Source organism: Epargyreus clarus, unplaced genomic scaffold, assembly GCF_041222505.1.
Source record: "Epargyreus clarus isolate Ecla_fem2 unplaced genomic scaffold, WU_Ecla_fem_2.2 ptg000007l, whole genome shotgun sequence".
In the NCBI taxonomy this organism is placed as follows: Eukaryota; Metazoa; Arthropoda; class Insecta; order Lepidoptera; family Hesperiidae; genus Epargyreus; species Epargyreus clarus.
Window position 1 is genome coordinate 13,586,959 of NW_027332215.1, and position 22,731 is coordinate 13,609,689.

The window sequence follows — 22,731 nt, forward strand, 5'->3', positions numbered from 1 at the left end:
GTGATCTATCAACGCACAGCCCAAACCACTGGACGGATCGGGCTGAAATTATGCAGGCATGCAGGTAGATGTTATGACGTAGGCATCCGCTAAGAAAGGATTTTGATCAATTCTACCCCCAAGGGGGTATTCGTAACGCGAGCGAAGCCGCGGGCAAAAGCTAGTTTTATATATAAGATTTATTGTAACATTATTACGACTATGCATGTATTTAGTTCCTTCAATTGTATTACTTACCGATCAACTATGACCTGGTACCAGCGGTTGTCAGCAACGAACTTGTCGCTGCTGATCCTGGCCGGCTCCCTGCCCGACTCCGCGCTGTCGCCGATGTCCATCACGAGGTACGGGTAGCCGTTTTGGATGCCGAGCACCATGAAGTCGTCCTAAAAATAAGTTTAGTATAATTTTACCCATTGGGGAGATAATAGCTTGTAAAATTGAGTTGAATTCAGTTGCAGAAATAGTCCATTTTCCATATCTATATGTTGGGGTTTGACCACAAGGGTTGAAACTCAACAGGACAAACGATTTGTTATTCATGCGCTTGCGACACGTCCGTCTCTCGCCGCTACCGAAGAAGGACTGATTGGATTGAAATATTTAATGATGATTTCTTTGACAGGCACTTTGATAGGTAAACTTAAGATTTACTCGTAATTATATTTCGAATATCAAAACTATTTGAAATAATTGACACTAAAGTATCATGCGACCTATTTGAGATTAGCTAATAATATAGTATGTAGCGATTACAAAAATGTCAACACTCACCGACTTAGTCCTCCTGAGCATGGTGCCCTTGGGGTTGCCGAGGTAGAGCAGGAAGCCCTCCCGGCTGCTGGTGCGGAAGTACGCGGAGACGCGCGTGGAGGTGGACATCTCGTGCACGGAGCGCGGCAGGCGCGGCTGCAGCGTCGACGACCGGTCGAACTCCACGCCCACTTGGATGCGGTTCGCTACTGTACGCGCCTGTGGTTTTGAAAAAAATTAAAATAGGGCAGTGTCGAACTACAAGTAAAAGTGGCGTATTTTAGTGCATTTTTTTTAATTTTAAGGGTCTACCTATTAAGATTAAATAGATCATTATGAGAAGGCGGACAAACAGACCGACAGCAGAGTTTAGTAATATGGCTCTCTTGTTTCCTATTGGATACCTAATCCTAGTCGCCTCCTCCCACGTCGCCTACGCCTTACAGAGGGCGTAAGGCGTAGGCGACGTGGGAGGCCGCTCACGACCTCGCGCCTCTAGCAGTCCAGGGGGACTCGCGTCTCTAGCGGTCAAGGAAAAAAAAATAAAAGGTTGCCCGAATGAACCCATCATTAACTTTTTAGATATCTTCTCCAGAAATAAAACATCTGAATCTTAGTTCGTCGTCCACAAAAAGCATTTGGTGCTTGCTTTATATTTTGAAGAATTCCAGGATATCTTTTATAGTTGATATGAAACACATATACATATCTTCATGCGTATTCCTTTAGAAAATAGTATACCTGTTCAATAACATCTCTCAGTTTCTGGAGTTTCTCGTCAACTTCCTTGCGGCGGTTCTCAAACACTTCCTGCTTCTTCTTCAGCATATTGTACGTGGACGTTATCTTCGGTTGCATTTCTTCAGTTTTGCTCACTGTAAATAATATTGTATACGTTACATTATTAATTTAAAAATTATAAATATGGCATTTATTCATAATAAATAGGGTTTGATTTGATGAAAATATTTTTATTGACACAAACACCTTCTATACTAGCAATAATACGAAGACAAGTACGAAGTTTCGGAAGGATTAGAATAGAATATAATAAAACTAATACCCAAATTATTATGAACCCATGATGGAGTGTGCCTCAGAGCTACCCAGTTGTGGACGCTAGTAAGTTGATAAAATCATATATTATCGTCCAGTGATAATATATGATTTTGTCAAGACTAACATTAGATATTCCTAATTGAGGTCGGCCACAGATTCGCCCTGAGGACTATGTTGGAACGCCTCGGAAAAGTATGTTTCCCCTACCACACCCTTCAAACCAGAACACAGCGCATTTAACACTGTTTTTATGAGGCAGAAATAGGTGTGGCGGTGGTGCTGCCTGGAGTCGAACCACAAAGGGTTCTACCACCTTCAAAGTAGAACACCAAGAATACCTAGGTTCTCAATATTGGATGTCATTTTCTGCGCGTCGTCAGCTAGTTTGGGCAGCGTCTGCGCCCACGCCTTGCTGTCCGCCAAGTCGTCGCCGAGTTCAGACATGATGCCCGTTGTCGATATCACCGTCTCTCCCACTTTCTCCGCTTTCTTCCCTTCTCCGCCGAGGGAGGCTTGAGGGGCGTTTGGCAGAGATCTTATGAGAAAAAAATATAATTTCGTATCAATAATAGAGTAAAAGATGTTATAATGATTGTACTGCAAAGAGTTTTAGCGTGAAGTGTACTTTTCAAAGAATTTTCTAACCTTTCCATACGTAAAACAAAAAATATTTTTTCGATTAAAACGAGAACCGTTTTTTTATCTGACCAGTCAAATAAATATTGAATGATTCGTCAAGTTCTTTTCATTTTAATGAAATGTTTCAGTGGTTTAAAGTTGTCTAGGATGAATGGATGTTGACCGAAAACTATTTAATCTACTTTTTAAATTGTTCGAGCGCAAAATTGTGGTGGCAAATTTGTAAGATATTTATAATTTATTATTGTAGGATCTCTAGATATAAATTTATCTTTGTCTGTCATGCTATGTACGTTGTGAAATACCGATACATCGCAGTAATAAAATATCTGTTGAATACATGCTAGCTTTATTTGAAGACATCGTAAACCTTCCTTCAATTATCACCACCGTCTTCACACATTGAAAGGTATAGTCCGCACCAAACTTCAAGTCCACTCTGAAGTTTATGCGTACGGTCTATGCTCCGTAGCAACGTAAGGGCAGACTAACTGCTCCCGCTGATATCTACAATTTGCTATTGCGACGCAATTCGTTTCTAATTTCGGAGCGGACTAGCAGTTTGGCGCGGACTATACACGCTAGCTCAAAGAGCTCAGCTCCTCACAGTTGTATAGCATTGTCGAGGTCGTCCGCCATGGCGAGTGTTTTCTCGGCGTTGGCGAGCGCCTGGTCCGCGCGGGTGAGGTTCGGCGCCAGCTCCTGCTCGACGGTCGCGAGCGCTTGAGACGCGCGCTCCGACAACGTCTGCGACCGGTTGCGGGCTGGCGACACGTTCTCCTTCAGGAGATTGTTCTGCACAATGGAATTATGTGTGTTAATTATAATGTGTTTGGAATAAAGGAACGAAATTATATAACAGATAGGGTAAAAAATACATACTTTCAATAACTCAATATTTTAAGTCTGGTGTATAATATAATATTTATGTAGATTTACATAGTTGGTTAGTAGGATGGCGCAAGGAATAAAATAGTAATAAGAGTCTCTACATCTCCACTAATCTATACGAGCGAATTTTATTTCACAGAAAAATATTTTCTATATATTAATACGTGAAGCAAAATCTTTGTACCCCTTTATACGAAAATTACGCGGACGGACGCGTATAAAATTTTCCACAGTTATAGTTTTCATAGAGAAGACATGCAGAATGCTAATATTTTTATTAAATAATGCATACAAAGTACATTAAATCAATAAAAAAAATATTACACATACTACCACGCACTCTTTGTTTATGGCATTGCTTCCAGATGCATCTATAGAGTAGAGAGAGTAGTGGAGTACTTTTTTAAAAAATTTGCACCATTTTACTGCATACTGTTGTCAATATAGAGTGTAGGTATCCACCGTATTTATTTACAATGTAGTTTCATTCGTGTAAATATATTCGAATGTCGTTCACTGGGCGGCTACTAGTAACGACAAGTGAATGCAACTCACGATCCTCGTGACGTTGGCGAGTGCTAGGTGCGCGCGGTCGGCGGCCAGCCCGGCGTCGCCGGTCTCCTGCACGATGCTGGAGTACGCGGAGGCCGCGCTGTACGCGTGCTGCGTGCGCGTGTTGTTGTTCTCGCGCTCCGCCAGCGCGCGCAACTTCTCCGCCTGGGTACAACGTTACATATATTAAATATTTATATACTGGCTGATTGTCAACAGCAAAGAAAATACGTTAGAAAACTTCGATATTTAAAAGATTTTATATTTAAAGAAAAAAGAACGCACTTGGGCAGCTGTAGACTACGACCTAATCCTTCTATTCTAAGGACACTCGTACCAGCAGCGGGAGTAATGGGTTGATGAATAAGGTGAGTTCTACCTAAGGTATAGGATACTTCGTTACCCCTAAGGACTAGGTTGGAATGCCTCGGATAAGTATTTCTTTCTTACTATATTTTTCAGAGCGGAACACAGTAATGCATAACACTGCTGCTATTAGGTGAAAAATGGTAATTTAAAAAGCTGATTGAATCTGTATAATTTTAGGGTATACAATAATAGACAGTGGGCGTGGTTAGCTAAATGCAAAACTAAACGTTACGTTACGTAGCCGATATCTATACAAACTAAAACTGCTTGGTCAATTGTTAGATTTTAAACATCTATTTCCAGGGCTGGGAATCGAACGGGTAAACTTTTAAAAAGCACACCTTGTATTTTTACGTCATCGGATAGTGTCACTTATAAAGAGCGAATTCTGGAATGTAATGATAAATGCCAAAACAATGGAAAAGTCTTTATCATCTTTCTAAATCTTAGCTACCCAATTATTCGACATTAATTCAATTTATTTCCATAAATACCTATTATTTAGGAAAACTTAAACTTACCCGTTCCCGCAATCCACTCGCGTGATTCAGCGCAACGTTGGTCACGTTCGACAGATCCGGCATCTCTTCAGAGAACGTTTCGAGCCGGTCCTCGATATCTGCGATAGCGTCGTTGATGTCGCGTAACGCTTTCGTTGAGTTCTGTACGATGGCACCAACGAGCACGTTGTATAAGGTCGCGTTGCTGATGTCCGTCGCCGCTTCGATCAGGTCGTTCATCGCGGCGCTGTTCACTTTCGTTACTGATAACACCTTGTTACCGAACTTCGATACCCTGAAACCAAAGCGTTACTGTGATACAAAGGCGGTAGAGAATTCTTTGTGCTACAGCGGCGGCACCACCGCCACACCGATTTCTACTTAATAACAGCAGTGTTAAGCGTTGCTGGTTTGAAGGGCGAGGTAAGATTGTCATACTTATATCAGGCGTTCCAATTAAGTCTTCAGGGCTAGCAACACTAACTAACAACACCTCGGATAGGATTGTAATCCTTTCTGAGGTTGATTAAAGATGTTCATGAGCGATGATAGCCACCGTCTACCCGTTGGAGTAAACGTTCATTTGCATCTATAGATTAAAAAAAATACCTGGTTTTTTAATGTCGATGGCCTGCAATAGTGTTTTATGGGGATTTTTTCAATATCTATTTATAAGTTATTTTTATTATGTGATATTCGTAGTAATTTATGAAATGAACGTTACCTGTTCTTAGCGTTAAGTTTCTCAGCATCGTCCGCGGTCTGCTGCGCGAGGTTGGTGTACACGAGCATTTCCTCCACTTTCTTCTTTAGCTCTCTGGTAGCGTTGACGAGGTTTTCAAATTTCTGAAAATGATTTGTGAAAATTATTGCAACAGTAAAAAGTAACCGAGGTCAATTATATCAAATTATTATGAAATTATATTTCAGATTTTGCTATTAATGCATTGTGGAAAATTTCAAGTGTGTGTCTATTATGGTTCAGAAGATAGAGCCCTGTGAGAAACGGACAGACAGCCAGACGGACAGACGGACAAATCAAATTTCAAATCATTTTTTCATTCAAAATAGGTTCTATACAGAGCACTTTTTGAATGTCAATACAACTATCACTACTTCACAAGGACGGACGGACAGCGGAGTCTTCGTAATAGGGTTTCGTTTTTACCCTTTGGGTACGGAACCTAAGTAAAAAAAGTAACCAAGGTCTTATACTTTATATCACATTGTGAAATTATAATAATTCCGTTCTTGCTATTTGTATACAGAATTTAAAAAAAAATGCACAATACGTTGCGGTTCATTGTTTTTCCTGTTTTACACATAAACTTGATCTTTATATAACTTCCGAACTAGGAGTCAGTCTAAAATGGAATGTGTACCTTAGCTTGTTCGTTGACGGGCAACACGAATAGGTTCATACGTTCGATTTGTTCGGTCGCGTTCGTAAAAGCGTTCACAGCTTGTATCTTCTTTGGCTCCAGATTTTTGTCTGCAAAGAAAATAACATTTTAAAACAATATTATGCATCAATTATTTCAATAAAAGTGACAAACATTTTTAAAAGACAATATTTTATTTATTTTGAACATAAAGAACATACAATAATAATCACTTAGAAATGTTAGTAAAACATGATCCACTGCTATTCTCTGTAATTAATCGTCGGGAAATTGCCCTATTACATATATTTGCTTATACCTAACCTGTTTTTTTTTAACCTACCAGCACAAATAAACCGCCTGTAAATTGCCATCACCGGGAATTCACTGAACGACTTTCGGTTACACCTAGCACGATCCCTCCTGAATCTCACCAGCAATATCGTCCTTGCTCTGGCGCGCCTCGGCGAGCGCGGAGGTGACCTTGGGCTGCTGGCCGAGCTCGAGGCCGGCGGCCAGCGCGGCCACGTGGCGGCCCGCGGCCCCGGCGCGCCGCGCGCTCGCCCGCGCGCCCGCCAGCAGCGCGTCCGCGGCCGCCGCCAGCTCCGCGGCGCGGGCGATCTGCTTGTCGCTGTCGGTCGCCGCGAACTCCGCCTGTAGGATTTGGGGTAATTTGATAACCATACGAAATTGCAATCAATGATATTAAACTTATTATTTAACAGTAAATTTAATGTAAAATTCACGGTTCGATATTTATGAAATAAGCACATTTAAAGCCTGATGCATTCTCTGATAGTGACCCTACGTCGATGCAGACAATTTACGACAAACAGTGTTAATCATTATTTATTTAAGTGTTTTTTTTTTTCATATTCATCATATTTTTTGTTATTAAAAAATCATTGATGCAAAGGCAATAAAAGTTTATATTCAAATTAAAAATAAAATATGCATTTGGGTTTTAAAAACTCTGTGCATGCCAAACAATCTGAACAAATACAATAACTTAGTTTATTTCTGTATGAATTAAAATTTTTTACTGTATTCTTAAGGTCGTGTAAACCAAATAAAATACAGTATTAAAGGTATATTATAGGAGCACCTTAATAAATTAATTTAACTTACGGATCTTAACAGGTTCTTCGCGTTAGTCTCTATTCCCTTGACCGCTGAAGTGACCTCAGATAGTTCAACGTTTTTCAGCTCAGCAACGCGCGGCTTGAGTAGTTCAGTTTGGTTGGAAATATAGTTGAGGCGTTGTGTTGTAAAGAATGAGTCCGCTTTGTCCTGTAAAGTTCAGTAGTACTTTGAAACGTGCTTTCTTTTTTACGAAAACAAGTATAAATTCCAAATTTCAAATGAGCAAGAAATAATTTTAAACTGCTCGTGTAAATCGTGTGTCTCCGTTTAAATCAGATCAAAGTAGCAATTGACACTGCTGTTATAAGTCCGGAAGCTGGCTTACTAATTAGTTAGTAGTAGTGAACTAAGGTCATCGGAGTGCCGGGGCGGAAATATTGAATGAGACACCCAGTCTAACAAGTTGATTTGATTTTACAAAATTACAAATGTTTACAAATGACTCATTTGCCGAAAAATACGTATTTCAGTGATGATTTGACTTCAGCGACCTTTTTTTTCGCTGACGACCATTCGGGGCGCCCCAGGGCCCCCGGGGCTCGGGGCAGACCACCCCTTCCGCCCCCCCTCCCCCTTAGTTCGCTAATTAGGTAGCTTATTCCAAAAATTAAGACAGTATTTATAACGTACATACAATGTGCTGAAATTAATATGCCAGTGCAATTAGATTCCATTATAAATTTTATTATAAAAACACTTTTCAAATCTTACCTTGAATTCAAGTGTTTCGTTGGCCAAAATATCACGCATGTCTTCGATCGAAAACAGGAGGGCATCGGTGCAAGAATCACATTCTAGACAGCCTTCTTGAGGTATTAACACCCATCTAGATCATAGAAGTAAATTTATAAGAATTATTTTACACACAGATCCTGAGCAAAATCTTTATATATTTATTTCTTATGTGCGTGTGTATGTCACTTAACTCCTCCTAAACGACTGGACTGATTTTGATGAAATTTGTTGTGTGTGTTCAAGGGGACTTGAGAATGGTTTAGATTCACAGTTTAGTCCGTGGGAAAAGGTTTTTTTTAATTAATTTAACTATGCATTTGATCAAGTGATGATCTTTAGCAAAGTTGTTGTCCAAGAGCCCAAGAGGGCTTGGGAGTTGGTAAGACCAATTTTCGACAGATGGCACCACTGTCATTCCAATGCAGGTACAAATTTTTCGTTTTATGTATGTCATATTATTTCTTTAAAATGCGGGCGAAGCCGCGGGCGGTACTAGTTTCGTATAAATTAGTCATTGACCTTTTATAAGCAAATCGTATATCGTAATATCGCAAGAGTCTCTTTAGTTTCTTCAACTATCATGAAGGTATAAGCGGTTAGTGGGTAACCGAGCAGTTAAATTGTTACACTTAAAATAAGATTTAAAAACATTCCACCAAGCACGTGCAGTAAAACTAGCCGGCCGCCCCTCCACTACTAGAAGTCACGTTATGATGTCGTAATGGTTCGATATTTGGTAAGGAAGGGTAGTGATACAAAATGACATCTGCGACACTAGCGGTTTGATGATGACTTCTATCACTTGCGGTCATTATATTGCTATAAACTTTTCTGTGTGGGTGGTAGACGCGCCACTGCCCCTTATAATGTTGTTAGGTCGTCATAAGTACTTAAGAAGTTGAAATTTTAATGATAACATGTTTATCATTAATTTACAATTTTTTCACGAATTTCTACTCATAATGTGAAAAATCGTTAATTTTATTGACAAATAAGATAAGGTCTATTTTTTAACGTAAAAATTAAAGACTTTTTGCTTGGGGAAATTGAAAAATTACTCATGTAGCTGAAAACAAATGACTTTATGCGAAAACCGCCACACGTACAGATAAGTTTGTCAGTTTATGGTTCGATTCCGGCGGCACCACCGTCACACCTACTTCTGCCTCATAAGAGCAGTATTAAACGCTGCTGTGTTCCGGTTTGAAAGGAAAGGAAGACATACTTTACAGCTTAGTCCTCCGGGGTAGCGTATCTTTGGCCGACCTCAGATAGGAATCTAATCATATTTGGGGTTGATTACAAATATAAATAGGCGGCAGTAGCTTACCATCACATGGACTGCGAGCTCGTCTACTCCTACATACACAAAAATATAGTTTAATACTAAGTATATTGTCAAATACTATCTCACCTCTCAGGGCACCGGTCGCACTTCTCACCGATCACTCCGGGCAGGCACTCGCACTGTCCGGTTGCGTTACACATGAAGCCCACTGAGTAGCCAGTGTTACAATTACAATCTGTGGAAGTACAAACCATATTAATTGGCTTTCGAAGTTTCCTAAATATATTATAATGAGAAATATATAGAGAGAATAATAGGTTTTTGTTTCATATTCATAGCAACATTTCGAAGATGAATTTAACAAAAAGGTAATGTACATGGCTTAATGCAAATGATCTAATTTGTTAGCTTTAATTAATTTGCTTAGTGTAATTTTTTAAAATTAAAAAATTAAGCTCTGAATACAAGTAATATATACAAAGAATAAAGAATTCCATCTGTGATTTGGTAAAACTCACGATCGCATCCAACCTTCGTGTAGTTCCAATATCCAGCAGCACATTGGTCACATTGTTTACCAGTCACTCCTACAGCGCATCTGAAATAAATGAAATTCAATGTAAAAAATATTTAAAAGAATATTAGATGGCGATGTTCAGTTTAAAATACGACTAAATGATATAATCTTAGATTATTACAGACAATTAAGAAAATATTATTATTACCTGCACTGCCCATTGCTGTCGTCGCACTGCGTGGACTCGGAGGCCAGGCCGCAGTTGCAAGGCGAGCAGCCGCGGCCGCTGCTCAGGCCCCAGTGGTCCGGCGCGCAGCGGTCACACTTGTCGCCGATGACGCCCGGGCGGCACACAGGTACCGGTACAATTATATCATTGTTGTTGTTACCTGCACTGCCCGTTGCTGTCGTCGCACTGCGTGGACTCGGAGGCCAGGCCGCAGTTGCAAGGCGAGCAGCCGCGGCCGCTGCTCAGGCCCCAGTGGTCCGGCGCGCAGCGGTCACACTTGTCGCCGATGACGCCCGGGCGGCACACAGGTACCGGTACAATTATATCATTGTTGTTGTTACCTGCACTGCCCGTTGCTGTCGTCGCACTGCGTGGACTCGGAGGCCAGGCCGCAGTTGCAAGGCGAGCAGCCGCGGCCGCTGCTCAGGCCCCAGTGGTCCGGCGCGGTCATACTTGTCGCCTATGACGCCCGGGCGGCACACAGGTACCGGTACAATTATATCATTGTTGTTACCTGCACTGCCCGTTGCTGTCGTCGCACTGCGTGGACTCGGAGGCCAGGCCGCAGTTGCAAGGCGAGCAGCCGCGGCCGCTGCTCAGGCCCCAGTGGTCCGGCGCGGTCACACTTGTCGCCTATGACGCCCGGGCGGCACACAGGTACCGGTACAATTATATCATTGTTGTTGTTACCTGCACTGCCCGTTGCTGTCGTCGCACTGCGTGGACTCGGAGGCCAGGCCGCAGTTGCAAGGCGAGCAGCCGCGGCCGCTGCTCAGGCCCCAGTGGTCCGGCGCGGTCACACTTGTCGCCTATGACGCCCGGGCGGCACACAGGTACCGGTACAATTATATCATTGTTGTTGTTACCTGCACTGCCCGTTGCTGTCGTCGCACTGCGTGGACTCGGAGGCCAGGCCGCAGTTGCAAGGCGAGCAGCCGCGGCCGCTGCTCAGGCCCCAGTGGTCCGGCGCGGTCATACTTGTCGCCTATGACGCCCGGGCGGCACACAGGTACCGGTACAATTATATCATTGTTGTTACCTGCACTGCCCGTTGCTGTCGTCGCACTGCGTGGACTCGGAGGCCAGGCCGCAGTTGCAAGGCGAGCAGCCGCGGCCGCTGCTCAGGCCCCAGTGGTCCGGCGCGGTCACACTTGTCGCCTATGACGCCCGGGCGGCACACAGGTACCGGTACAATTATATCATTGTTGTTGTTACCTGCACTGCCCGTTGCTGTCGTCGCACTGCGTGGACTCGGAGGCCAGGCCGCAGTTGCAAGGCGAGCAGCCGCGGCCGCTGCTCAGGCCCCAGTGGTCCGGCGCGCAGCGGTCACACTTGTCGCCGATGACGCCCGGCCGGCACACGCACGTACCGGTCGACGGATCGCAACGCTCCATACCGAACTCGTCGCACACGCACGCTGTGCACATAAAGATATATCGTTATGAACTCTAATCGTAATAATTACGCAGTAAGTTGATCATGGTGAATTGGAATTGAAGTAAATTGGAAAAATTAAGGTGTTTCAATATCGTAATGTCAAGTCAAGTCGACATAAGCAGCGTTGACTCGCTGGGTTGATGGAAAATCGGGGTGTCTTTATATATTAATGTAGAAAACTCGATGTCATCTCAGATATAAGTACAAATTAACAGTATTGGGTTGGAATGTCTTTGGTTAAATTCAGCCTTTTTTTCATGGAAGCGTTTAAGTAAAAAATACAAAACGTCGTTCGTACCGCGTCACATCGGATTAATAAATATTGGAAACTCAAACTCTCCCGCTAGCCTAAGTGACTATTCTTAGCTCGTAGCGTATATTTGAGACGTTTAGGACAACTTCGATAGCGTAATTCAAGACACATTTGACGCCATCTTTTGTCAGTTTCGGGCAATTATAGTGAAGGGCACTAACGTGCTACGAGTAAATTTATGATAACAAAGACAATTGCGACGTCTATTGTCGACCACTGCCGTCGTTCGGTTGTCTCACCAGTGCAGTTCTTGGAGAATATAGCGTCGCCGAAGAATCCCGGCGCGCAGAGGTTGCAGGCGGCGCCGCTCGTGTTGTTCACGCACTTGAGGCAGTCGCCCGAGATGCTGTCGCACGAGCCGGGGTCGTTCACGTTGATGTTGCCCGAACAGTTGCACGGCTTGCAGTAGTCACCTGCAAAGTGTTATGCATACTTTTTTATTTATGTTCTTAATTCGACTTGTAATCGACGTACATAGGTATGGTCCGCGTCTAACTTCTGGTCCGCTCCAAAGTAATGGTGAAAAATAAAAATAAAAAATTGAATGAATACCAATATTCTCAGGTTCGCCGTAGTAGCCAGCTGCACAGAATTCACACCGAGCACCGCCGTAGCCAGGCTTGCAGATACACGATATCAGCGAACCATTCTCGCTCAGTTCACAGCCGATGGCAAAGCTGCGGACAAATTATCACGTTACAATACATAAATAACGGCAAATGTAGTACAGTTATAATTTTTTCAAATTAAAAAACAAATGGAAAATGACTATATGTAGCGGACAATAGAAAGTCACGTTAAAGTATGACATCCGTTCTCTTATGTAAGTCATACCCGCTAGGGTCTACCAGTCAGTTTACCTGCGCAGGTTTGCCTGTACAGGTCAACCGCACGTCGGTAGCGTGTATGGGGACGTTCCGGTATACCGTACGGTGTTAGTTCTGTTTGCAATGACATCGATTGTGGACGATGACGCGCCGTACAGTGATACAAGAAAGAATTTATTTTTGATCTTTCGCCGGTCGCCAGCACAGGTTCAAGTAACTGCACAGTTATATTAGCACACACATTCCGGTGTAGCTGCGCGGGCCTGCCTGAACAGGTAGACCTCTCTGGTGCACTATAGTGTGTATGACAGGCATTAGATGTTAGTCGCGCTGATCTCAGCCGCCTATCATGTGGCACAGCCCAGTCGCTGGTTACAGGTGTCAAATGTAGAGTTATCTTTATTAAAATACGTTTCAGTACTTTTAATACGTCTATTTGGTACTTCCTATATGTTAGTAAATTGTGTGTAACTTACTTGTTTGAGGCGTACGGCATGGGACAAGCACATATGAGACAGTCCCGTGGCGTGCCGACCGTGGCGTTTCCGTGGTACCCGGGGATACATTGCTCGCAGTGGTCACCCATGGTGCTGTCCGTGCATTCCTGTAACGTTCACAACATAACACATGATTTAAAACTTTGAAACAATCGGAGCTATTATTTGTTGTATTTACTACTCAATCGCAAAAAAGAGCAACCTTATACGTTGTTCAGTTGATTACTGGTTCGATCGGCCTTGTTTGTAGGACTATGTTTAAATATAACATTTCTAACGTAATACTTAATTAATGGACATTTGGGGATTTTTTATCTTGTCCAGTTTTTGATTCTAGCCTACAGAATATAATCTTTTTCAAACGTTCTTTTGATCACTATATTTTAATGATTATTTCTTCCTTCTTCAATTTGATACCTTGACTGAATGAGTGAATGATTACGAACGAATAAGTTTATACAAAACCCCCTCACCAAGCAAACGCCAGTATTGACGTCGCACTCCCTGGCGTGTCCGTTGCACTGGCAGGGCACGCAGAAGCCGGCGTGCGGCCCCGAGCTCAGCCGGTAGTGGCCCTCCGCGCACTGCTCGCAGGAGCGCCCGCGGTACGCCTTCGGGCACTGGCACACCTCCACCGAGGCCGCGCGCCGCGGCCCTGGCGGGTACTCGGCCTCGTCCACCGCGACGTCCAGGGTGACCGCGATCAACCTGGACAAATATATACGTTTCACTTCATAAAAGTATAAACGCACGGAGATATTGTGCGAAAGTGGCACCATGGTGGTTGGTTATCATGGTTTCTAAGAGTGTCGTCCATTGTGGTAATAAGCACGTAAACCACAAATTGCTCGTTCTAATTAGAAAAAAATGATTTACTTCAATTTTTATAAAAAAATATTTGTATCAGTCTAAAGTCTAAATATACTTCGTACAATCAAAATCAATAATACACTCCTTACAAGTTAGCTTCTGCAAAAATATATTCATAAAAAGAAGGTAAGAATTTTACCAACCTGGTCGTCACAGCTTCATCCCAGTACGTGGCTCGTATATAAATGGATGTAACATTAACCAGAGTATTCATAAACTGATCGCGTGTCACCGCCGTGCCGTCCAAGTATGTAAACTCATCTTCCGATATCCTAACACTATGCATCCAGTTGACGAGAGAGGGCGGTTGTTCCACGCTGTTGTGGACGAGGTAGCCGTTGGCACCTCCGATGATGACGTCAGCGGCGGCTATCGCGTTACCGTTGTCCCCGCTGGTGTAGAAGATGGAGTACGTCAGGTATCCTCCGTAGGATGTTAAACGTTTACCTGTGGCAAAGCAAAATTTATAAATCCAAAGAATAATCCTTTTAGTGTCTGACTCATTTATGTTATTTATTGATAAATCAAACCTTGCGTTAATTTGGTGATTAAATGTGTGAGTCTCTACATATGTATAAAACGTAATATAGCGTTTTTTCGATTCGAGAAACTGCTTTCTTGATTAGTTAATATCAAAAATGTTGTGTATGTGTCCATAGTTTTGTTGAGAAAAATATTTACATAATACGTAGATAAAAAGTGAAACGATATGGTTTCGTAGCAATTTACAACTACTCGCGGTGGCGTGTCAGTCAAGTTCTATAGAAAATGACGTGTCCGTTGTACAATAAAACATTAATCGGTCAATTTCCGTATTATTGAACGTTCGTAGACTATTGTTAAACTATTTCTTAATAAATTATCGTATTTACAAAATTCAGTTGCGTTACTTACCGAGGTAGTAGTCAGGAGCGCCGAAGTAGACGACTCTTTGGGAGCCGTCTTCGCTCTTCACTATTTCGGCGCCGATCACCGAGTCGTTGAAGATGTAAGGGGCGAGCGGGTGCGGGAAAATGTTCAGGGTTCGATTCGCCTCGATGTGGACCAGGTACCAGTCGCTCATGCCGTTGATCTGACATCATTACAAAAAAATATTTTTTTATTCTATGATATATGTGTCGCAGACGAGCATGCATTTGCCTAATGGTAAAACCCCAAAATGGAATCAACACCAGATAGGATTGGATTCCTTCCTGATGTCAGCCACAGATGTGTCGCTACCCCTAAGGAGTAAGCCTTGGAATGCCTTGGAAAATTACAAGTCGACCAAGCCAACTAGACGAGCGGATGGAATGCGGCCTCTCTCCCCGATCACATCCTAGTACTGTTCGCAGCTAAACTCTCACTCTCGAATTTTCGCAAATAATTTCTGGATTATATTTTTCTTAATGTAGTTATTGTTATCAGAGTACATGGTTATTGTTTCTTTGTTATTTAGTACGTTATATATATCGTCTAGTTGGTTTGGTCGAGTACTATGTCTCCTCAACACATACCTAACTACAGTACACATTTTACTATTATCGGACGTGACTGGTACTGACTAAAGCAGACATGACAATAAATTAATAAATAAATAAACTATTTAATGGATTCACTCTCAGATTTGATGACAAATGGACTACAAGTGCCTATATTTTTTCCAAAAATCAGCCAAAAGAAATAAAAGTTCTAAAATACAATTATTGTACTACTGGCATTTATATGAACTAATTAAATTACATTTATTCATTACTTACTTCTGCCCAAGTCAAGTAAGAACTTGTACACCTCGTGGTCTTCCCGAAACAGTAACACTTCGTGCATCCGTCTGGATTATCCGGTTGAAGGTTGAAATATTCTTCTTTGCAAGTGTCGCAAGCCTGTGGGCAATAAACATTATTTAATAATCAAATAAGACGTGACCGTGGAATCTGAGCTCTGAATTTTCAAGGACAGTGGCCGAATTACATACAAAAAGGCTTTTATTGTGTAAAACGGGGTGTTCTGTACGTTTACATATATTGCTTTATATTGGAGATTAAGAAAGTATGTCTGAAAAAAATATGTATGCAAGTTACCTTTTAAGACGTTTCACGCGGAAACATTACCCGCCATTATGTTTGACTTGTGATGTCATACCATTAGTAAAGAGCAGCTGCACTGCACGCACTCCGGGAGCGCGCAGTAGAACAACTAACCTGTCCCTTGACGTGTCTCTTGCAGTAGCACTGCGCCGTGTTCTGGTCGCACACGTCGTCGGTGGTGCCGTCCAGGTCGCAGCTGCACTGCACGCACTCCGGGAGCGCGCAGTAGAACAACTAACCTGTCCCTTGACGTGTCTCTTGCAGTAGCACTGCGCCGTGTTCTGGTCGCACACGTCGTCGGTGGTGCCGTCCAGGTCGCAGCTGCACTGCACGCACTCCGGGAGCGCGCAGTAGAACAACTAACCTGTCCCTTGACGTGTCTCTTGCAGTAGCACTGCGCCGTGTTCTGGTCGCACACGTCGTCGGTGGTGCCGTCCAGGTCGCAGCTGCACTGCACGCACTCCGGGAGCGCGCAGTAGAACAACTAACCTGTCCCTTGACGTGTCTCTTGCAGTAGCACTGCGCCGTGTTCTGGTCGCACACGTCGTCGGTGGTGCCGTCCAGGTCGCAGCTGCACTGCACGCACTCCGGGAGCGCGCAGTAGAACAACTAACCTGTCCCTTGACGTGTCTCTTGCAGTAGCACTGCGCCGTGTTCTGGTCGCACACGTCGTCGGTGGTGCCGTCCAGGTCGCAGCTGCACTGCACGCACTCCGGGAGCGCGCAGTAGAACAACTAACCTGTCCCTTGACGTGTCTCTTGCAGTAGCACTGCGCCGTGTTCTGGTCGCACACGTCGTCGGTGGTGCCGTCCAGGTCGCAGCTGCACTGCACGCACTCCGGGAACGCGTAGTGTCCCGGCACACAGTGGTCGCACACGCGGCCTATCACGTTCAACTTGCAACTGAAAATAAAGTTATTCTTATGAAGGCTTCTGGTACGTTATGTATTGAAGTGTGTGTTTTTATCAAATTATTTGTGGATTTGTGGAGTATTTTCAAATTCAAACAAATAATTTATTTTACGATACAAAGTAAAGTAGTACTATGCGATCAAACTAAGAATAGGAATAAAAATTACCTTCAATCGAAATTTTTTATCTAAAAGTAAGGTTTGCAAAAAAAATCTAAATCTAAAACTTTAATTATTTCTACAATAAAAATAAATATATATGTGTAAATTCATAATTTATTTTTTATTAACTATAATTATGACGAGTAACGTATTTTTATTACAACAACGCCCCATACCAAAGCATGGAAGCATCGAAACCTCCAAACATGGGTACTAAAAAAGCAGAAATGCAGTCATGGCTCCGTGAAAAAAAATTACTATTTGAAGAATATTTTACAAAAGCAGAATGATATGATATTATAAAAAAGTATAAACCACCAAAAGATTGTCATTGATAATATTTTTAACTCTCATGGTTTTGAAGTTTTGAGGCTCCCACACTATAATTGCGATCTAAATCCTAAAGAATATATCTGGTTAAACGTTTGGTTAAACGTGGGTGGCAGAGAAAAATGTTCAACAATTAGAAAGCCAAATTGAGAAACTGACTCTAGAGGCAATCCAGTTAATTACCAAAACCGATTGGCAGAAAGTAATGAATCATGTTAAACAAATAGAAGAAGAATACTGGCAAAGGGAGATGAATGAAGATCATGATGAGAACTTCAGTTTAATTATAAATACAGGTTAGACAAAAACATATGATTTATTCTTAATCACCACCACAGCACATATACTAACTTATGTTGTATTTTATAGGTGACAGCAGCAGTGATGACGATGACGATGACTTTTTTGAAAATGACAAAATGAGTTGAGTTGAAGACTTGGATTCCGATTCAGAGTAGAAGACTATATTTTTTTAAATAAACATTTTTTTAAATTGAATCACTTTTTTTGCTAACTGTACCTAAACGATTCGAAACAGCGGCTATGATGTCACAGAATGGCTGAAAGTCATTCCTATTCTTAATTTGATCGCGTAGTATACATGTTAATGTGTCTGTCAAAGTGTGTATCAGAAATCTTTTACCCATTTTGAACGGTCTGATTATTATGCTTGTATAACAAACGCTTAATCTTATCGGAGGCGTTAAAAGCGGTTCAGACACTTTGGACAAAGCATTACTTACGCGCAGTTCCCGCTGTCGGCTTCACATTGCAACTGGTTGTCCACCACGCCCAAGGGATTACAGTTACAATCGTCGCAACCACGCTGGACGTCGAAATTGAAAGTGTACGGCTTGCATCGGTCACAGTTCTCTCCTTCCACGTTCTTCGGGCAGATGCACATGCCTAAAAGGGAAAATATTTGGTCTTGTAAATGCTACTTAAAGAGAAAGTTCATCAAAGTTCATCAATTCATTCAATCATTTTTTATTCATTCAAATATGTCGTGGTTTATCAAATTTGTGATACTTATACGTTATAAGTATATCTTTTTTGAAACCCATTTTGAAGCTATATTTCGTTTTGATTGTTGGGAATAATGATAACAGTACATTTTTACATTTAAAATAGTAACCATAAAGTTGACTAATAAATGCAACATTTTTGCAACATTTACGGCAGATTACCAACAAAGTAAATTTAAATATTTTTCATTTCAGGTATGATATGATATGACACAATACATATTAATTATTCTGTAATATGTTTTTGTAATAGTTTCACCTCTTTTTATTTAGTACGCCTATGAAGTATACATTTCTAGGTACACCCAAGCATTTTAGGAAAGTATTGTATGCTCATTAAATCCTTACCATTATCATCACAAATAGCAGTGGACGGGCAATGGCAAGGCCTGCAATTGGGGAACCCATAGTAGCCGGTCCTACAAGCGCTGCAAGTTCTGCCAATGACGTTGGACTTGCAAGGACACTGGCCGCCGAAGGTGTTGCACTCGAGCTCGGTGGATCCCATGAAGTCACAGAAACAGCTGAGGGCGCCACTGTTGTACTCGGCCGTTATTGAAAACATCGCATCGTGACAAAAACCTGTAAATGCAATAAGAATACAAATGAATAGGTTCTTTCTCCCTTAGGCCTATATAATAATTTGAAGTAGTTTTTCAAGTACCCACTTAAAAATTGTTAACGGATTAGAGTATGAAAAGAAACTGCTAGAGATGTTGTGTCCATTCAGGTATTCTTAAAAAAGTCTGATTAATTCAGAATTCAGATGTGTAACTAAATTTGTTTATGCCAAAATTCATGTAGCTTCAAGTTACTTCAAAAGTATGGTCATTTAGGGGGCGTCCATTAATTATGTAGAATATTTAGGGGGGAGGGGATCGGGCCTGATCTCATTTAATGTTTCTTTAGCGAAATCGAGGGAGGCGGGGGGGTCTCGTCATTTATCACGTATTTTTCCACAAGTTTTAATGCTAATGCTAGTCTTGACTATTATCAAATGAAAATATTGAGCAAGTTATTTTTTTTAGAATCAACCCGATGGATTTACACTAAAATCTTGAAAAATCTTACGTAAAATAAGGGGATAAGTGAACGGTTGAGATAAATCACTAAGAAAATCTAAATTAATGGATACCTCATTTACGTCACTACTTTTCATACTTTTATATGGAATACTGTTACTTTTTATATGTAATACTGACCAGTGTTATTGGAGTCGATGTAGTAATGGTTCATGGCACATTTTTCGATAAACTCCCTCGTGTAATCCAGCATGTTGGCCTCTTTCAGTACGGTATCCGCGAAGTCGGACTTCGCAACTATTAAAACGTAGTCCAGCCATACGCCTGTGTTAGGGTTGCCCTGTAACATTAAATAATATGAAGGTGGTAGAACCCTCTGAGGTTCTGCTCCGGTGGCACCCCCACCACACCTATTGCTGCCTAAAAATAACGGTGTTAACTACATATGTGTTCTGGTTTGAAGAGTGTGCCAAGGGAGGCAACTAAATAAACAAATAAAAAATAAAAATAGATTAAATAACAAATTTTATCGAATAAATAGTTATAAGTTTATTAATTTCTTAAATAAATACCATATAAATAGTGCCATAGGTGTACAAAATGTACTTATTATGTTCTCGCGACATCTATCGTGGTTACTGAAATGCTATCCACGTATGTACGTTGCAGCAAGAATTGCGTTGCGTTATCGCTGCAGCGTTTTATATACAAATATTCAAAGCATAATTCATATCGGACTTACAACCCGCGAGTCGAGGCGGGGAGGGATTTTTATCTACTATGTAAATTGTACATTTTGTTTTTAGTTTATACATTTTATTCATAAAATCTTTGAGATACGGTGTCTCACCGCTTCGTGTGCCCTTACTGTTACAATAAGATAGAAAAAGAAAAACACAGCTACTTGATACATACCTTAAAGTTCATGGTGAAGTTTTCATTAATAGCAAAATCATTAGTGCCGTCCGTCTGTCTCAACATAGACCTACACCCCGAGTTCGAAGGGCAGTGTTCCACGGGCATTATCGTTTCGTACTTCTGCCCGTCGCTAGATATTATTACGTCGAGGGCGCTTTCTGGATATATAAAAATACACATTTAATACCTCATCAATAGAGAATAAAGTTAAATGTATTTTATTACAACTGAAACTTATAATAATGCGTAATACAATTTAATTTAGAAAATGTGTTGCACATAACTCCAGTTCTGTAAAAAATAATTATTCTTATGAAATGTACTTGCATTTTTTAATCTTGTTTACTGCACTATAGTAAACTAATAAAAAAATGGAGATACCAGTCTGAAAAAGTTTGTATAAACGAGTGAGCCGTAGCTGCATGTATGACGACGTTTATACATATTTTGAAAACTAATTGACTTCAACACACCTTAGTTCGCAAAAGGCAACTCAGTATTATCTTTTGAGATTAATCACTTGCAAGTTCTTCAAAAAGTTAAAATCTATTTAACTTACCGGGATGGTCAGGTTGGTAGTAATGGACTATAAATTTATAGTCGCCAGGAGTTGGTACTTTAGATTGTAGTTCTATTGGTTCAGACTGAGGTCCTAGGAACACGACGGTGGTGGAATTGTCGAGGATAGGTGGTCGGGTCTCGCGGTCACCGCCGCTACCGGATTCTATCTCCACCTAGTGCAAATAGTTTTTTTGAGATTATATTAGAAGCAAATAATAAAAATACACGAACATAGTAAAATACACTCATTAGATAGTAAGTTGAAATGTAAAGGACAGGAATAATTCTAGGAAAATTCTATTTTAAGGCTTATATTATAGATATCAGAAGCCTCAGAAGAAGAATGAATCTTAAATACAGTTACAGTATAAATATAGGTTCATTTACCTCGCAAATTGCATTTGTAAACAGTTTTCGTTAGATAATGTTAGAAACAAATAAAAATATACTGATATAGTAAAATACAGTAATTATATATTGATGTACACTAAGTTGGAATGTAAAGAATAAGAATAATTTTAGGAAAAGTACTAACTATTTTAAGGCATAATATGTGTCTTAGATCAGAGGTAATTTTTTTATTCAATACTACGCTTAATACATTTTAGATACGTTTAGTAGGTTTTAAGCAATCATGGGTAAGAATAACCACTTTAAATATGAATATAGGTAAAATACTGTATAAATATAAATTTGCTGTCTTCGTAACATGAAAAAAGTAATAAAAAGTGTTTACCTTCTTCAAGTCGACAGCGCCGGTGAAGACAGCGGCGCTGCAGCGCCCGGCGCGGCGCAGGCAGTACGGCCGCGGCGTCATGTAGTCCAAATGCCATTCCGACTCCGGGATCGCTACGATAGACTTTATTCCAGACAACGTACCGTATTCCGCCTGAAAATATCATCATTGTATGTGAAAGTTTGCCTACTTTTACGTTAATAAAGGTAATATCAATTCTAAAACCTTTTTTTGCAGCAGGTAAGGGTGAGAAGTACTGTGTGTAAAATTATAAATGAATGCTGTTATCAGGTTTCGTACACACCTCATACATTTTACACACTCGTCACTTTTACACACACATGAGGTCGTTTTATTTAACAGCATCTTGCATTTTAAAGCATTATAGTCATTGTCAGAATATTTGCATTACCTGGGGGTATTTTGGTGCCACATGCACTTTCTAATTTACGAAATACATTTACAGATCCAGGGCATAAAATTGTGTCACATTGTCCCCAGTGTACTCACGGGGGACAATGTGACCTAATATAGGATTTAGTCATAGAGCTTCCATTTACTTACAGCTAATCCGATGATATTGTTCGAATCATGTACATCGAACATGTAAATCTTAGACAAGTCGTCCACAATCGCTTGCCTACAAGGAGACGTGTATGGGCAGTCATTTAGATACGCTATAGCATTCGATTCCGGTCCATCGCCCGATTGGAAGGTAACTGTGACAATCCCTCTCGGTATGAACTGTGTTGTGGTGTTAACTGGTTCTGAATTCACTACGTTGTTGATAGATAAGGTTGTTCTATTGATTGGTGTCACATATTCAATGAGTAACACGTAAGGCCCGTTCGGTTCTATCTTCATGTTGTACTGAAGTGTGCTCTGTTCGTTACTGAGAAGCGGTATATCTTCTGGTCCGGCGTTGTACTCTCTAAGTTGCTGCAAAATAAAAGTAAGTATTTGGTTTGGTAAAATGTGATTTCCCCTACAATACATATCA

General features: G+C 41.2%; 1 protein-coding gene across 1 annotated transcript in view; it reads right to left on the minus strand.

Annotated features, from left to right (window-relative positions):
* The window catches only part of LanA (laminin subunit alpha), a 54,790-nt gene that overhangs the window by 13,249 nt on the left and 18,810 nt on the right, over positions 1–22,731 (minus strand). The window contains exons 20-49 of the mRNA XM_073074741.1: positions 22,296–22,670; positions 21,732–21,884; positions 20,994–21,168; positions 20,432–20,592; positions 19,697–19,856; positions 18,843–19,076; positions 18,213–18,375; positions 16,807–16,969; positions 15,741–15,863; positions 14,896–15,073; positions 14,145–14,448; positions 13,605–13,839; positions 13,111–13,238; positions 12,360–12,484; positions 12,047–12,220; positions 11,273–11,474; positions 9,830–9,909; positions 9,438–9,546; positions 8,000–8,114; positions 7,274–7,435; positions 6,580–6,799; positions 6,146–6,255; positions 5,488–5,609; positions 4,785–5,058; positions 3,898–4,059; positions 3,059–3,246; positions 2,151–2,347; positions 1,495–1,628; positions 775–972; positions 238–386 (exon numbers count right to left, since the gene is read on the minus strand). Coding sequence (XP_072930842.1) covers positions 238–386; positions 775–972; positions 1,495–1,628; positions 2,151–2,347; positions 3,059–3,246; positions 3,898–4,059; positions 4,785–5,058; positions 5,488–5,609; positions 6,146–6,255; positions 6,580–6,799; positions 7,274–7,435; positions 8,000–8,114; positions 9,438–9,546; positions 9,830–9,909; positions 11,273–11,474; positions 12,047–12,220; positions 12,360–12,484; positions 13,111–13,238; positions 13,605–13,839; positions 14,145–14,448; positions 14,896–15,073; positions 15,741–15,863; positions 16,807–16,969; positions 18,213–18,375; positions 18,843–19,076; positions 19,697–19,856; positions 20,432–20,592; positions 20,994–21,168; positions 21,732–21,884; positions 22,296–22,670 — 5,273 coding nt within the window. The remainder of the gene's footprint in view (positions 1–237; positions 387–774; positions 973–1,494; positions 1,629–2,150; positions 2,348–3,058; positions 3,247–3,897; positions 4,060–4,784; positions 5,059–5,487; positions 5,610–6,145; positions 6,256–6,579; positions 6,800–7,273; positions 7,436–7,999; positions 8,115–9,437; positions 9,547–9,829; positions 9,910–11,272; positions 11,475–12,046; positions 12,221–12,359; positions 12,485–13,110; positions 13,239–13,604; positions 13,840–14,144; positions 14,449–14,895; positions 15,074–15,740; positions 15,864–16,806; positions 16,970–18,212; positions 18,376–18,842; positions 19,077–19,696; positions 19,857–20,431; positions 20,593–20,993; positions 21,169–21,731; positions 21,885–22,295; positions 22,671–22,731) is intronic.